Source organism: Syzygium oleosum, unplaced genomic scaffold (assembly GCF_021117445.2).
Source record: "Syzygium oleosum isolate NSW1041296 unplaced genomic scaffold, Sole_v2.1 Sole_v2.07, whole genome shotgun sequence".
NCBI classification, from domain to species: domain Eukaryota; kingdom Viridiplantae; phylum Streptophyta; class Magnoliopsida; order Myrtales; family Myrtaceae; genus Syzygium; species Syzygium oleosum.
In genome coordinates this window covers 9,869,398-9,885,261 of record NW_026607491.1, presented here as the reverse complement: position 1 = coordinate 9,885,261, position 15,864 = coordinate 9,869,398, and the positions used below count along the sequence as shown (strand labels likewise).

General features: G+C 41.8%; 3 protein-coding genes and 1 pseudogene across 5 annotated transcripts; 3 read left to right on the top strand and 1 right to left on the bottom strand.

Moving 5' to 3' along the window:
- Positions 1-1,354: 1,354 nt before the first annotated feature.
- On the top strand, positions 1,355-4,480 carry LOC115663079 (alpha-L-fucosidase 1-like). Its single transcript, XM_030585132.2, has 3 exons — positions 1,355-2,219; positions 2,656-2,892; positions 3,485-4,480. The coding sequence occupies exons 1-3, from the start codon at positions 1,618-1,620 to the stop codon at positions 4,251-4,253; spliced, it is 1,608 nt and encodes a 535-aa protein (XP_030440992.1). The 5' UTR covers positions 1,355-1,617; the 3' UTR covers positions 4,254-4,480.
- Positions 4,481-5,624: 1,144 nt separating this feature from the next.
- Positions 5,625-8,207, top strand: LOC115663076 (S-adenosylmethionine synthase 1). Of its 3 annotated transcripts, none has more exons than XM_056313216.1 (3): positions 5,646-5,749; positions 6,359-6,473; positions 6,732-8,207. In XM_056313216.1, the coding sequence occupies exons 2-3, from the start codon at positions 6,445-6,447 to the stop codon at positions 7,909-7,911; spliced, it is 1,209 nt and encodes a 402-aa protein (XP_056169191.1). In that variant the 5' UTR covers positions 5,646-5,749; positions 6,359-6,444; the 3' UTR covers positions 7,912-8,207. The 3 variants fall into 3 exon arrangements, with proteins under 3 accessions (XP_030440989.1, XP_056169191.1, XP_030440988.1); XM_030585128.2 differs by having other exon boundaries at positions 5,693-5,749; positions 6,295-6,473; XM_030585129.2 differs by lacking the exon at positions 6,359-6,473 and having other exon boundaries at positions 5,625-5,749.
- Positions 8,208-8,368: 161 nt separating this feature from the next.
- LOC115663077 (serine carboxypeptidase-like) lies at positions 8,369-11,411 on the bottom strand (annotated as a pseudogene).
- A 2,368-nt stretch (positions 11,412-13,779) lies between these two features.
- LOC115663078 (uncharacterized) lies at positions 13,780-14,847 on the top strand. Its single transcript, XM_030585131.1, has one exon. The coding sequence runs from the start codon at positions 13,780-13,782 to the stop codon at positions 14,845-14,847; it is 1,068 nt and encodes a 355-aa protein (XP_030440991.1).
- The last annotated feature ends 1,017 nt before the right edge of the window (positions 14,848-15,864 follow it).

The window sequence follows — 15,864 nt, the reverse complement described above, 5'->3', positions numbered from 1 at the left end:
AAGGTTTTTAATAGAATCTAATTTGTCGATTAATTAATTTCCTTCACTTGATTCTATACTTTTAAATTCTACTTTGAAATAAAGAAACGTATAGATATAATGTTTTAATTGATCAAAATTTGATTTCATTTTATGGTTTGATAATGAAATAATTTATACTAAAGAGATACTTTCCAACTCGATTTTATAGAAGAGATCTGCAGATAGTTCTGCTAATTTGACAAAGAAGAATTTAACTTCTAATTAGAAATTGAAATTAAAAAAATATTATGTATTCTTTATTTTCTTAGAGATGGAGAGTTTCTCGATTAAGAGATAGTGTTTTCCCACAATTGCACAATTTAAGGCTCTGTTTGTTTTGAGGAAAATGAATGATTTAGAAAATATTTTATTAAAAAATGATCACTTATATCTCTTACGAAAATGAATGAACGAATAATATTTTCATCATCCCCGAAAAGATTTTTATTATAAATTATTGGCGATAATGAAAATATTTTCCACTGACTAATTATTTGAAACGATTATTTTTAGGAAAAATATTTTTCAAATCATTCATTTTTTGCCAAACAAACGGAGTTTAAGTTTCTAATCCTATGCATTTGGTAATTCACATGCATATTTTATCTCAAATTCTTCAATCGATATGTTCTCATATATGCTTATGCATAATACTCTAGTATAATGATCCACACTTTAGTTATGAATGCTTAAAATTAATTATATAATTATTAATTCGATTTTGAGATACCCTTTTCTTAGATGTGCAAAGTAATTGTTTATGACGACTTTTCCAAAGAGCAGAACAATTTAGAGATACCTATCTCATGCTTGACTTATGTTTGACAAATAGCATATCAAAAGATCAATCTCATATCGAACCAGTGTTCTCATACCATAGCCCTAAGGCGCTTCTTAGGATCCATTCGTTTCGCGAAAAATGAGTGATTTGAAAAATATTTTCCGAAAAATGATTGCTTATATCGTTTAAAGAAATTGATCAATGGAAAATGTTTTCATGATCGATATCAATATATGCCTGACTATTTTCATGGGCGATAAATAAATTGCCATTCATTTACTTTTGTATCTTTCAAAAAAATATTTTTCAAATCACTCATTTTTCGTGAAACGTACCTACCCTTAATATTGCAATAAAAGAATTTCTCATAGGAACTTGAGTTCATCGCAACTGATTTCCGGTGCTTCTGCAATCCTTTCAGAGATCCTTTTTTGGGTAGTTTAATTAGATCATAAAAAAAAACATATCTCAATGGTTGTTTGCGTAATGTTATAGGCAGGATACGACCGTGAAATCTATGATGTTTTGATCCTTTGCTCGGGCTATGGAAGATGCCTCCTCTCTGACTCAGACTCTGCTGTGAAAATCTATGATGTTTTTTTGAGTTTTACCGACCGGTCAATACCAAAACGAGGTTGCTTTCCAACGTGTCGACCGGCTTTGACTTCGCCGGACCCAAACACCAATCGGTCTCTCCAATGGCGGATCGAGTTGGGGACGACGACTGCGCAGCGCTCATACCCAACTCGCCATGACCGACCGCCTCCTCTGATCTCTTTCTCTCTGTCTCTGTCGAGCGACAACATCAGCGAACGATGAAGAAGGAGACGATGGCCTCGAGATGCGCGAGCCCCATCTCTCCAAACGCATTCTTGAGCCTCTTCACGCTATCAATCTCTCTCCTTTCTGTTTCTTCTGTTGGCGACTGTCTCGTCCGATCGGCTGACTCGCCCGAGATACCTCCGCCACTCCCGGTTCTGCCCATACCCACCTCGCGGCAACTCCGATGGCAGTCCTCCCCCATGGCCCTCTTCCTCCACTTCGGGCCCAACACCTTCACCGACTCCGAGTGGGGCTCCGGCCACGCGGACCCCTCCGTCTTCCGCCCCACCCGCCTCGACGCTGCCCAGTGGGTGGGCGTCGCGAAGCAGGCCGGATTCTCGCGTGTGATCCTCACCGCCAAGCACCACGACGGCTTCTGCCTGTGGCCGAGCGAGTACACGGACTACTCCGTGCGGTCGAGCCCGTGGCGGGGCGGCCGCGGCGACGTGGTTGCGGAACTCTCGAGTGCAGCGAGGGACGCCGGTGTTGGGTTGGGGCTATATCTCTCGCCGTGGGATCGGCACGAGCCGTTGTATGGACGGACGGTGGAGTACAATGAATTCTACATGGGACAGATGGCGGAGCTGCTGACCAGGTGAAAAGAACTTGAAATTGCCGTTCCATTTTGCCGGATTTTGCTCATTATTGTACTCTGCTTAGTCGTTTTGGTCGTGTTCTGGTTGTTTATATTGCAGTGGGGATTTCGTTTTAGTAAAACCGATTCGGGTTTCTCGGGGATCCTGATTGCTTTTTGTTGATTTGAATGCTTCTCTCGGATGAGTTTTCCATTCAAATTTAGAATTGTGTCCTTCTAAGGAGTTATATACACTTGATGTTGTAATCTTAGTAAATGCAATATTATTGTGTTCTTTCCATTTTGTTGGTCTGTGCTTATCTGTGTTAAGACACTTGATTCTTGGGAAAGTGCTTGAAGCTGAATTAGCTTGTACATTCTCCAATTATCTCAATTTTGAGAGTTTGTTGTTATATCTGGTGAAACTTTGAGGTTGATGTGCTGTGGAATTGTACAGATATGGGGAGATTAAGGAGGTGTGGTTAGACGGTGCCAAAGGGGAGGGAGAGAAGGACATGGACTATTACTTTGAGAGTTGGTTTAGTCTAATCCGCCAGCTCCAGCCCAGGGCCGTCATTTTTTCTGATGCTGGTCCGGACACCAGGTGGATCGGGGACGAGGCTGGCGTCGCCAGTTCGACTTGCTGGTCTCCATTCAATAGGAGTAGCGCCAAGATCGGTGGAACTGATCCTCAGTGAGTTCTATTTCTAGCTTCTGTTCTATATCTCAGTTTAACGGGGTACTATTCCAAAGAAAAGAAGCAGAGTGATGCTTACATTTTAGGTTACTAATTCAACATGCTTGCTATTCTCCGGTTTAGAAGGCAAGAAGGAAGTTCCAATGACCAGTGAATCAGTTCTTTCCTCAAAGAAGAAATCTTTAGCTCATGTGAGAGAATTTCGTCTGTTCAAACACCTTCTCAATTTCACCGGTTTGAGATAGTATAGCAAAGAGTGGATTGAATTTGTCAATTTTTGGAAAAGTGATCATTGCTAGCTGTTTAAAACACAGAAAAGAACTAGAAAAGGCCATTTCTTTTCATGACAAACTATCGGAGTCTAACAATTTTCAGATTGTCTTTACCTAGTGACTTCACATCGTGGAAGATAGTTCCTTGACACCTAATTTCTGTTTCTTTGGTAAGTGGTGGTTAGATTGTTGTGAATATGAGAGAGATCCCTTCATCCAATTAGGTCCGCCTTTCTTGCTCTTCATTGCTTTCCTTCTACAAAAGCCATTGAAAAGTTCCAACTTCTTGGTGCTGAATTGCTAATTACGTAAATCAGATACTCAAGGAGTGGAGACCCTGTTGGGCATGACTGGGTGCCAGCCGAGTGTGATGTCTCCATCAGACCCGGTTGGTTTTGGCATGCCTCAGAAGTTCCTAAGTCTGCAAGAACCCTTCTCGACATCTATTACAAATCCGTTGGAAGAAACTGTCTCTTGTTACTAAACGTACCTCCAAACTCCTCGGGTCTCATATCTGAAGAAGACGTACAAGTGCTTCAAGAATTTAATGAGCTTCGGGGGTCGATATTTGATGAAAATCTAGCCAGGAGTGCTCTTCTCAGTGCCAGTAGTACCCGAGGAGGGATGATGAACAATTCCCGTTTCAGCCCGGAGAATGTCCTCAAAGAGGGTATCTACAGCTATTGGGCACCTGAGGAGAATCAGTCAGATTGGACATTACATCTAAGGTTTCAGGAGAAGGTGAAGTTCAATGTTCTGCAAGTGCAGGAGCCGATCCAATTGGGCCAGCGGGTTATACAGTTCCATCTTGACACCCTGAACAACGGAGAAGAATGGAGACAAGTGATCAACGGCACCACGGTGGGATACCAGAGGCTCCTGCAATTTCCTATGCTTGAAACGCAGGAGTTGAGGTTTGTGATCGACAAATCTCGGGGTGACCCGCTTATCTCTTATTTGGGGGTCTATGTAGATAGCTTTTCGATTTTGACAGAAACTTCTACTAATACTTCTCAAACACATGCAAATGGAAGTTGGGTGATTATGAAAACTGCCCGCGACAATCCTCTCTCAGCCACACTGTAGAGTATGTAAATTAAACGCATATCTCTTCTGCAACACTCGCTGGCATTGCGTGGAATTCTATATATGAAGATCATCCGCACGGCATCTACTGAATTCACAATCGAGTGTTGGCTTGGAAGTTCAATCTTCTTTCGTTGAAAAACAATGCGAACTATATAGAGATGGTCATATTCTTTGAAATACGACATTCAGGAAATGTAGTTACCTCTCGGATTCATCATTCTTCAGCCCAAGTTTCCTGATTGGTTTGTCACTCTATGGCGAACTTGAGGTTTTCTCTATTTACAACGATGGTGATTCTAGTTCGTAACTCATTATCTCTGCCATCACGAATAGCGGGCGCCTGTTGATGAATATTTCAAGGAAAACGGTGTAAAAAAAGTTGAGTCATTTGACGATCATCTAGTCTAATACACTGACTGTCGTTACGATATTCACAACTGATATTTTGATAAACTCGAAATTATATATCCTTTTTCTCCAATAAAATTAATAGGATAAATCACTTCAAAGAATTATCTCGCAATATTTTTTGTGTCCTCATGAAGAAAATGATAGAAATGAATATGCAATGTTGTCGCTGAATTTTTAATTTGTTCAATATAGTCTATGAATTTTTGGTACATGTTCAATTTAGTCACTGAATTATATGAAAACGTACAGTGTTGTCATTCCATTAATTCAAATTCGTGGTAACATTGAACAATTTCTTGTAATCTAAAGACTAGATTAAACATGTATCAAAAGTTTGTGGATAATATTGCACATTAAAATAAAGTTAAAGGACCATATTTAACAAACTAAAAGTTCAGGAGCAAAATTGCGCATTGAGCTAAAGTCCGGAGACAATTTGTATAATTATCGCTATGTGTAAATTATTTCAAAATCTTATTGATCAAGTGTCCCTTTCTTTAGTTCCGTATTTGCCAAATTTTGCGTTAGAATGCCTCTTTTATTATTATCTTTTCACGAATTTAAATATGAGATGACCTATAAGTTAAAATTACCAACTTCAAGAATGACATCATGTCCATAATCTTGTAAGGGTGTTTACTTTGTTGAATAAACCAACTTCTAAAATTACATGTTGATGATTTCTCTTACGAATTTTTCGATATCTAATCTCAACACTCCTAAATCATTCACGTCAGGCTTTTCTCATCATGTTATAATGCATGCAAGCTTATGTTCTTGACAAATATTTCGATGAGTACTGTCGTCAGCATTCCCAAGAAAACCGCTAAAATATTCCTCCGAACATCCTCGTACGAGAAAGCTGGATCTTGAAATCCCGGATTGGAAAGGCCAAGAGCGGGTCAAGCGAGAAGACCGTTTCTTCTTCTTGGTTGCGACGCAACAGACTCGCCCTTCATATGCGGGACGTTTTATAAAACACGCCCCCTTTAACCATCTCTTGGTCCTCTGTTTTCCAGAGTTCAACACGCATTTTCCTCCCTTGCACAGGCTCTGCAAATCCTTGGTAATCCCAAAACCAGGTACTTCAGCTGAATTCATGACAAAGTGTTGCGTTTTCGCCTTTTTTTTCTTGCTGTCTCGTCCCGTCTGCGCCCAAGATTTGATGTCGATCACGTACTCTGTTTGGGTGCTCGTTATCCTCGGCTTCGTCTTGCGAACATAATGGGCTCTCTCGTGCAAATTTCGCCGCTTGAGTCGAGAGGTTGAACGTGGTTGGTTGGTGGAGAGAGCTTGAAATTAAAAGATTATCGTTGTGATTATCTCTCGAGTCATTTCAGGTTCTCGTTCTTGGTTTGTGCCCATTCTTTGTTTTTCCCGTGATGCTGAGAGATATGGCTTGGACACTGTGGGTCCGAGTGCGACGTTTTAGCCAAACAAAAAGCAACCGCCGGCGTAACTATGTTGCATGTGACTGTGTCCTATCATTATCATTCACCTTTTCCTTCTCTTGTATTGCTTGTGTGTCAAGGGTCGGCTAAATTTTAGCAGCATAGCTATCCTAAGGTTGATCTTAGACAATTTCTTACTAATGTCCTCTGGGTTTTCGATGAAAGTCTTGATCCAGCACCTTGATTCCGACAGGAGTTTGGTCGTCAAGCCGCATTTAATTGTCAATCATTTGTATGTAGATGATTTATGCATTTGTTGGATCTGCATATCTAGAACGGCTTGTCTTCTCTGTGTTCCATCGTGGTTTTTTCCAATACAAAGAAGCATGAGAGATCATATCATTACAAACACAGTGTAGGTTCATAGCTTTTCATGCCATTGCTTCACTAATTTATAATGCCTTGTTTGCCATCACGGGGAAATCACAAGGAAACACGCAGTTCAGATACAATGCAGGAACTTTTGCCTGGTAATTTACTGTCGGTATGGGAATAACATAGATATTAGGCTTTGCTATGATGATTCTCTCAGAGTAGCCGCCATTTCTTTGATCGTCGGTGTTTTCCACCATCTCCCTAACTACAGAATTGTTGTCAATATGGCATTTCAGAGTGTAATGGACACTTTTCTCTTCACCTCGGAGTCTGTCAATGAAGGCCACCCTGACAAGATCTGTGACCAAGTCTCAGATGCTATCCTCGATGCTTGTTTGGAGCAAGATCCAGAAAGCAAAGTTGCCTGTGAGACATGTACCAAGACAAATATGGTCATGGTGTTCGGGGAAATTACCACCAAGGCTAAGGTCAATTATGAGAAGATCATTCGCGACACATGCCGAGGAATTGGGTTCACCTCAGCCGATGTCGGTCTCGACGCTGACAAATGCAAAGTCCTTGTCAATATCGAACAGCAGAGCCCTGATATTGCTCAAGGAGTCCATGGAAATCTGACCAAGAAACCTGAGGAGATTGGTGCTGGAGACCAAGGTCACATGTTTGGTTATGCTACAGATGAAACGCCCGAGCTTATGCCATTGACTCACGTCCTAGCCACCAAACTAGGAGCCAAGCTGACCGAAGTGAGGAAGAACAAAACATGCCCGTGGCTGAGACCTGATGGGAAGACCCAGGTGACAGTGGAATACCGCAATGATGGGGGAGCCATGGTGCCTCTGAGGGTCCATACAGTCCTAATCTCGACTCAGCATGATGAGACCGTTACCAATGAGCAGATTGCAAAAGATTTGAAAGACCATGTGATCAAGCCCGTGATTCCACCTCAGTATCTTGACGACAAGACGATTTTCCACCTCAACCCCTCAGGACGTTTTGTGATCGGTGGGCCCCATGGTGACGCAGGCCTCACTGGGAGGAAGATAATTATCGACACTTACGGTGGTTGGGGTGCTCATGGTGGCGGTGCTTTTTCAGGCAAGGACCCAACCAAGGTCGACCGTAGTGGTGCCTACATTGTTAGGCAAGCTGCAAAGAGTGTGGTAGCTTCTGGGCTTGCTCGACGCTGCATTGTGCAGGTTTCTTATGCCATCGGTGTTCCCGAACCGTTATCTGTGTTCGTAGACACTTATAAAACTGGGAAGATTCCAGACAAGGAAATTCTGGCATTGATCAAGGAGAAATTCGATTTCAGGCCGGGAATGATCTCTATCAATCTTGATCTGAAGAGAGGAGGTAACTTCAGGTTTCAGAAGACAGCAGCATATGGGCATTTTGGACGTGACGACCCAGATTTCACCTGGGAGACAGTGAAGCTTCTCAAACCTCGTAAAGCATAGAGATTTGCCTTCACCTGGTCACACTGTTATTCCTGAATGATTTCTGCTTTTACTTGGATTTTGTGTTTGTGTTCTACTCTTGGTACTAATGGAAGATAAAAGAGAGGGAATCTTGAATTGAAGTCAGTAGAGGAGTGGAGATTATCCATAAAGAGAAGCGTCAGATGACACCATTCTTTCATTTGTTTATGTCACTGTTCTTTTTTTCCCCTTGATAAATAATAGACTGCAGATCACTTTGGATTTGTATACCACGTCGAATTTCACAAATTAATTTTTGCTTATCTATTTGAGTATGATGTGTGCCCTATCCAGTCTCTCAGCTCTTCTTCCGTAGCTAGATAAGGCATGTTAAACGCCACACTCGGGAATCATGCCTTCAAGTTATGCAGGGCTAACTGGTAAGTGTGTTATGCTCTATTAACCCTGTATCTTGTATTTTTGGATATGAACAAGATTCAAATGTTGGGTACTGTTGGCATTCTTTTCATTAAGTAGCAATCTCGCTATCTGCACCAACTGTGGCAACTTCGCCTGCCATCCAGCTCTTTAGCATTTGTAGAGCAGCTTTTGGCTGATCCATCGGTACCATGTGCCCAGCATTATGAACCTGCATTTCATCGAGCAGCCAGAATTGAACTTATAATTTACCTCTCTTGTCTTTATAGTATGTTGTGTGCGCATGCTCGCATGTTGCAATCCTGTGCGTGTGCTTCTGTGAGAGAGAGAGAGAGAGAGACCCTCAAGAAAGTAAGTGGTCCATGGCTTTTCACCAATCCTGCCTTGGCACCATCAACGACAAATGGAACAGTTGGAGATGTCCCAAACTGCTTTTGACCGGACCGCTGCATGGCATGAACCCACCTGGAGTTTCCTGATCAAATTAACATCAGGAAAGACATGTCATTCACCAGGTAATGTTCGTTTGATTCTGTCTAGTGTCTACCAACTTGAAAGATCGGGGTTTACCAAGCCAATTACAGATGAGATCATATTCACCGGCATAAATGAGCACCTCCAGCCCGTCCTCAAGAAGCGTGGGGATACCTGCTTCGAGATTCTTCATCCAATCCCAGACCATCACTGTGTACACTTCTCTGCTGCACGACACAAACCCTATATCCCCGACTCCTAAAGCATCTCTCGCCGTCTGTTGGTTCAGGAGTGTCTCCATGTTTCAGAAGTAGCACAGTGGCCCCTCACAGCTCTTTCGTATATCATAGTACTGCAGGTCAATCATCAACATGTCAAATTCACGGTAATCAAACGTTAATTTCAGAAAGCTTCCGTCAAGGGAAAAGTAGACTGTCACTATCGTACATTGGTGTTCCCGATAAAGTCCCTAATCTTAGCGAAAATAATGTTGCACTTGAGAAATGCTAACCCACAGCCATCTCCGCCCTTGGTTGCTGCACATAATTTGCAAAGATTAATAGTAAACTCTCCGCTTTCAGAAAGAAAAAAGAGAGCTTCCCGAATGTTTTTATGAAGCATAAACAGAGATTTAGGACCAAAAAAGATACCACACTGTTGAATCGCCTGTTTGCATTTTGGGAACAATGTGTCAATGCTGTCGTGATCAGACTGCGTGATCAACCCCATGTTTAGAGCATACTCTGTGTATGCTCCATACTGGATCTCAGGATCGGTTAGGCCATTGCCAATTGCGAACCCCTGTTCGAGATTCAGAAGTTAACTATGTCAAAAGAAAGACCAAGTTAATATGTCATGCAAGAAATTACCAGACAAACATGAAGTACCTTCAGGTTTATGTGAATTCCTTCCTTTGCCTTGTTCCCTTGTTGAACACGAGCAGCTAAAGCGGGAATGTAGTGCCCAGCGTACGATTCTCCAGTTATGTAAAAATCATTCTTGACAAGTTGAGGATGCGCTGCAAAGAATGCCTGAACATCGCAGCAAGATATCTATCATATGCTTGAATTCTTAACTTGAAAAGTACCCAATCAAAAGTCCGTAAAAACGAAAGTAGTCAATCAGGTGCTTAGATTATGATCAATGAGCTCATGTACACCTGCAAGAAGTCGTACAAGTCATTGCTGACACCCTGCTCATCATGCCGAATGTCACGCTCATCAGAGGAGTAACTGAAACCGGTTCCAGTAGGCTGGTCGACGAAGATGATATTCGACACCTGTGGGAAAAAAAACATTAACAAAAGCATGTAATGTGATATACTTCAAAATGTAAATAGTTTATACATCAACAACATGTGTTTTTAAATTGTCTGATTTTCCGTTTTAATTTAATAAGATACGCATTGTTTATTCGTTCAATAATTAATTTTATTGACCATGATCACTATTATCGCACACGACTATCAATTTGTCAAAACAATGTTGAAGTTTTGTTTCATGACAAGCTATCGAAGGCGAAAGCAACAGAAGAAGTTGGCAATTGCTTTCCAAGAAAGAATACTGAAACGAACTAACCCAACATCATGTGCAATAATGTCACGGAAAAACACAACAGAAAAGAGTAGTAGGACGATGCCGTCAAACAACGCTAACGCTGGATAATTCAAAACAAATATTTAGAACAAAGAGAAAAATCCAAAGAATGATGCAACGTTCTTGGGAGTATTAATTATGATTAATAATGCTATGATTTGTACAAAATTGTCACCCACTCACCTTGTCCCAACCGTAATCATTCCACGCAAGAGACAAGTTGTTGGCAATATGGAAGGGCCATTCTCATAGAACAATGCCAATTCACTGCTACAACCAGGCCCTCCGGTTAACCATATCACCACTGAGTCATTTGTGCTGTTCCGTGATTCGAAGAAGAAGTAGAACATCCTGAAAAATCGGACAAAAAACAGGACAAAGAGTCGTGACCAGAACTTGATGTACTAGAACGTGCCGAATCTCATTTGGCTCGCGCGAATCGAAGAAACATATATAAGAAAGAAAATTTCTTGGCTGGTTTTAGAAACTGATTTCTGTTAACTTCTCATTTATCATGTTTCATTGATAACCCCAGTAATTTTCCTATCATCTAGGCCTAACAAAATAAGTATAACAGGTGACTCGAAACATTTCTAGAACATATTGATTGAGTACTCGATATATGAAAATCATATTCTACATCCAAAAAAAAAAAAAAATCTGGCTATCAAATTTAATTCCAAGGCCTCACCTTGCAGCACGGGAGTGCGGAAGCCGGTAATACCCGGCATGGTGACCGAGGTCCTGAATGGACGACCCGGAATCACCAAGAACTGGGAGCTCAAAGCGCCTCTCGATGATCTTCTCATCAGAAGCCAAAGAAGAAGAATCTTTATCTCTAGTTCTGATATTAACAGCTTCTTTGGGGTGCAAGTTGAGCCCTTTAATGAGCTTCTCTGCTTGTGTGATTGGCGATAAGTCCTCGGTTAAAGATGATGTCTTTGATGGGGATGCAGTTGAGAAGGATGAAGTTGAGAACAGGAGGAGAAGAGAGAAGAGAAAGCTGTATGGTGAGAGAAAAGTTGATGCCATTGTTAAGACTTTTGAGAAAGACTCCGAAGTTTGAGGATGATGATGACAAATCGTGGGGTTTTTGTAGTGTTTGATGTAAAGGATGTTCTTGATGAGGCTCCCCGAAAATGTGGCTTTACATATATATAGAGAGAGATTTGTCTGCTTCTTGTTACCATGTGGTACGTCTTTTTTGGTGTTTCATTCCCTTTTGGAAGAAAAAAAAGGTGTCCAATATCTGTGATAGACTTGTTAAACGGGTGGGTCGGGCTGGATTAGATTTGGATCAAGTCATAAATGGTCTGACCCAACTTGATCTATTTAACCCGTTTATGACCCATTTATCGTAAGGCAAATTTCTCGACCCATCCCTACCCGACCCATTTAACTATATCTAGGAAAGCTTATTTATGATAATTATATTAAAAAATTGTATTGCTAAAACATCTTCATGCAATGCAAATTTAGTGGACAATTTATATATATATATATTTTAAATTGAGGCTCCGTTTGTTTCACGGAAAATATGACATTTCTAGAAAATGTTTTCAGGAAACTGAAAATGTTTTTTTAAATTTTTTTTATTTTATTTTTAAAAAATCATTTTTTTTCTTTTTTTCTTTTTTCTTCTTCCCCGCCGGTGGCCGACCAAGACGACAACCGGCAGCTAGCCACATGCAAGGGATGAGCTCACTAGAGGCTGGCGAAGCTCGAGCTCCCCCGAGCATAGCGAGGCCTTGGCCTCACTTGATTGGCAAGCTCGAGTCTTGCCAGATCGGTGAGGCCCAAGGCACAAAGCTTGCCAGATCGGTGAACTCGAGGCCTTGCCGGCCTCCGGCGAGCTCGTCCCTCGCCTGTGGCCGGCAACCGGCCGTCGCCTCGGCCAACCACCGGCGGGGAAGAAGAAAAAAGAAAAAGAAAAAAAAGAAAAGTACTATAAAAAATTTGAAAATTTAAAAATCAGAAAATTAAAAAAAATGAAAATAATATGTTTGTTATTCACTTAAACTTGTTGGGTAACCCATTTGTGACCCATTAATACCCATTAAGTTAATAGGCCAAACCATTAATGACCCATTTAAGTCTATTTTTTTTTAACTAAAACCAACCCATTAATAACCCATCATCATTATATTTGGGTTAATAAATGGGTTCTTGACCCATTTACCACCTCTATCTGTGAATTTCTTGTCTGAGATACTTTCCCGAATGTGCTGCATGTCCTTTTATTGTGTTGGTTCCGGTTGCCAATTAATCTTAATGGCAGATTGTGGTCAAAGAGGCACCATTATTCACAACACTCATTAGATTTCCTTCTGTTTGTTGCTTATTGAATGAATCGGGACAGAGTGGTGATTATGTCTTTTACAGATGAATTTTATTTGTACGAAAAAAATTGCTTAAAGATTAATTCTAATAGACCATGAAAGCGAGGGTTCGGTTTTTGCAGCTTATAAAGTTGTTGACGCGGGGGCATCAAATTGTATGGAAGATAATCAACTTATAAGTTTAACTCGAAATCTCATCAATTAACCGAGACTATGTTTATACAAGCAAGGAAGATTTCGGCGACATGATCCAATGGATCCAATAAGAAGCAAGAGAGATAGAGTTCCTAGAAATTGAAGAATGAAGGCTCATTAGTCAAAGCAGGAGGATTGTTTCCTTATTTGAGTGGATTTTCTAATTTGACTAGAATCCCTAATATAATATTTCCTAATAGAACATCTACTAGTTTAATATTCCTAATTCATTATTTCCTAGCTTAATGTTTCCACAATTAAATGTTTCCCAATATAATGTCTTAGTCTATCTATAAATAGGAAAGTGCATTCGGAGTTGTAAGAAAGAAGATTTTGAGTTGTAAAATGTAAGAATTTCTCTTAATTGAGTCATTCCTTCACTTCTTTATACAGTTCGTTGGTGATCAACCTCAAAATTATCACATTTGCGGGCGCCCTGGTACTGTTCACCTGAGTACTGTGCATTTCTCTCTCGAGAGCAGGCGTTCGTGGCACTGTTCACCCGTCTGGCTCTTCTTCATTTCTGGTCGATCAGACCATTGGATTTCTCTGAGAGTTGGAGCTGAGTTTCGCCAGGAGGTATACCCTCCATTGACCGTAGGGATTCCCACACGGTGCCTCCTTTTTGTCTGGTGGACAGATCTAGGAATTTTCTTGATTTCCTCTCTGTTCGTAAGTGCAGGAGCGTTTTCTGGAAATTGCCTTGATTTTGTGTACTAAGATTCTGGGAAGGGCGCCGCCTATACATTGCCATTCAACCCTTCAGTTGATTCCTATGCGGTGCCTCTGGTGTACTCCATGGCAGCTCTGGTGTGAGGAACTCCATGGATGGAAAACCCAGTTCACGGGAGATGTTTCCTGTACCGATGGCTCCTGAGGTATTGGCGAAGGCCAAACAAGCCAAGGTACTCCCTCAACATCCCTCTTTGGCTATTGTTGACTCTTCCGATGCCACCCTGCGGACCACTCTTTCTATGGTACCCGCAAAGTTCAATACTCAGGCTGCTCCTGTAGAAGCGGGAACCTCCTATGCTACTGCTCCTCAGGGACAACGGACTTATAGACGTGGCTCTATTACCATACTCAGAGTTCCTATGATTCTTCAACAGTGGCACCCAGCGTTAAAGATGAAGAAGAACCACCATGAATCCCTGCCGGTCTGGGTCAAACTGAGGGATATTCCCTATGCTCTATGGTCTGTTGCAGGCATAAGTACAATCGCTAGTGCAATTGGAAAACCATTGCATGTCGATATGCAAACTGAAAAAATGAGAATGATCTCTTATGCCATAGTGTGTGTAGAGATCAAGGCAAACCAGAAAATACTTGCATCGGTGGAAGTCATCATTAATGATGAGAGTTGGACGATCGTTGTTGAGTTTGAATGGCGTCCTGTATCATGTATGACTTGTGGCACGTTCGACCACAGATGTCCTCCTCCGAGTGTAGTGCATATTGCCACTCAGAATGACCCAACACCAGCAGCTGCTGCAGATACAATACCTCCTGCGCGAGGTGATAAATGGGAAACTATTAAGAAAAAAAATGGTGCGGGACAGACTAGAGTCCCTGCTGTGACGCCCTCCCCTGGGATTAGTTTCAAATCTCTTGAACCAAAATCTAGTATGGTAGAGAAGTCCCTCCCCGACCTTGGCTTGCCATCTCCTGCTACCTCTATGGATTCTTCTGACTCGGAAGACACTGATAAGGAGTTGGCCAACAACATTGGTAGCGACTCAGAGAAAGACCCCTCTCCTGCCCCACCACACACCAGATCACGATCTGTTCTGAACCCTGGGGATGCAACAGATATGGGAAGTCGTGACACACCTTTGCTTGCTCCCGCTCTGGCCCCTCCCAACCCCAACAGCAGCCCTTCTACTATTAAAATGCCCATCTCGAAGAAAAAATGGGTTGGCAAGAAAAGGCGGTAGGCCTCTCTCTCCCTTGTATATTTCCTGTCTGTTTTTTTGGAATATGGAACATTAGGGGCCTTATGAATCCCCTCAAACAGGCCGAGATTAGATCCCTAGTTAGATCTAATATGCTTTCTTGTATTGGCATACTTGAGACGAAGGTCAATCCGTCTTTCTTTGTCAAGATCTCCATTGGGTTATTACCGGGTTGGGTGTGGACCTCTAACTATAATCTCTCTCCTCGTGGAAGAATTTGGATTGGATGGAAACCCCAAGAGGTGGACCTAGTAGTTATATCCATGTCCACACAGGTGATTCATGGGCAGTTGCGCATACTAGCTTTGAATAAAACTTGTTTTATGTCTGTGGCTTATGGGAAACACACTTTTGCTGCCCGAATGGCTTTATGGTATGATCTTGTTCAATCAAGTAGTTGTTTTGTTGCTGATCCCTGGTTGGTTGCTCATGACTTTAATGCCATCCGACACTAGTCGGATAGAATTGGTAGCTCCAATGCTTGAATTCCTGCTTTTGACGAATTCGGCACGTGCTTAGACCAAGCCGGCCTTGACGACTTAAGATATGTTGGCCATAGATCTACCTGGTCAACCTCTTCTGGTGCACTCCGTAAGCAAAGGAAAATTGACAGAGTACATATTAACGAGCATTGGTGCAGAGTTTTCTCTTTCTCGGAGGCCACATTCTTGCCTCCCGGAGTTTCTGATCACTCGCCCATGATCATCAGAATTTTGCCTCCTAACTATGCCAGGAAGCCGTTTAAATTCTTCAACTTTTGGATATCCCATCCATCTTTTTTGGACATCGTCACTCAGGTATGGGAATCTAGGATTGTTGGAACTCCTATGTACATTCTATGCCAAAAGCTTAAGATTCTTAAAAGGCGCCTCAGGCAGCTGAACAAAGATGCCTACTCGGATATTTCCTCTCGTACCGCTGTAGCCAGGGCAGCTCTTATGCATACCCAAGATGATCTTTCTACTGATCCTTTTAACATGTTACTAGCCAATCAAGAGA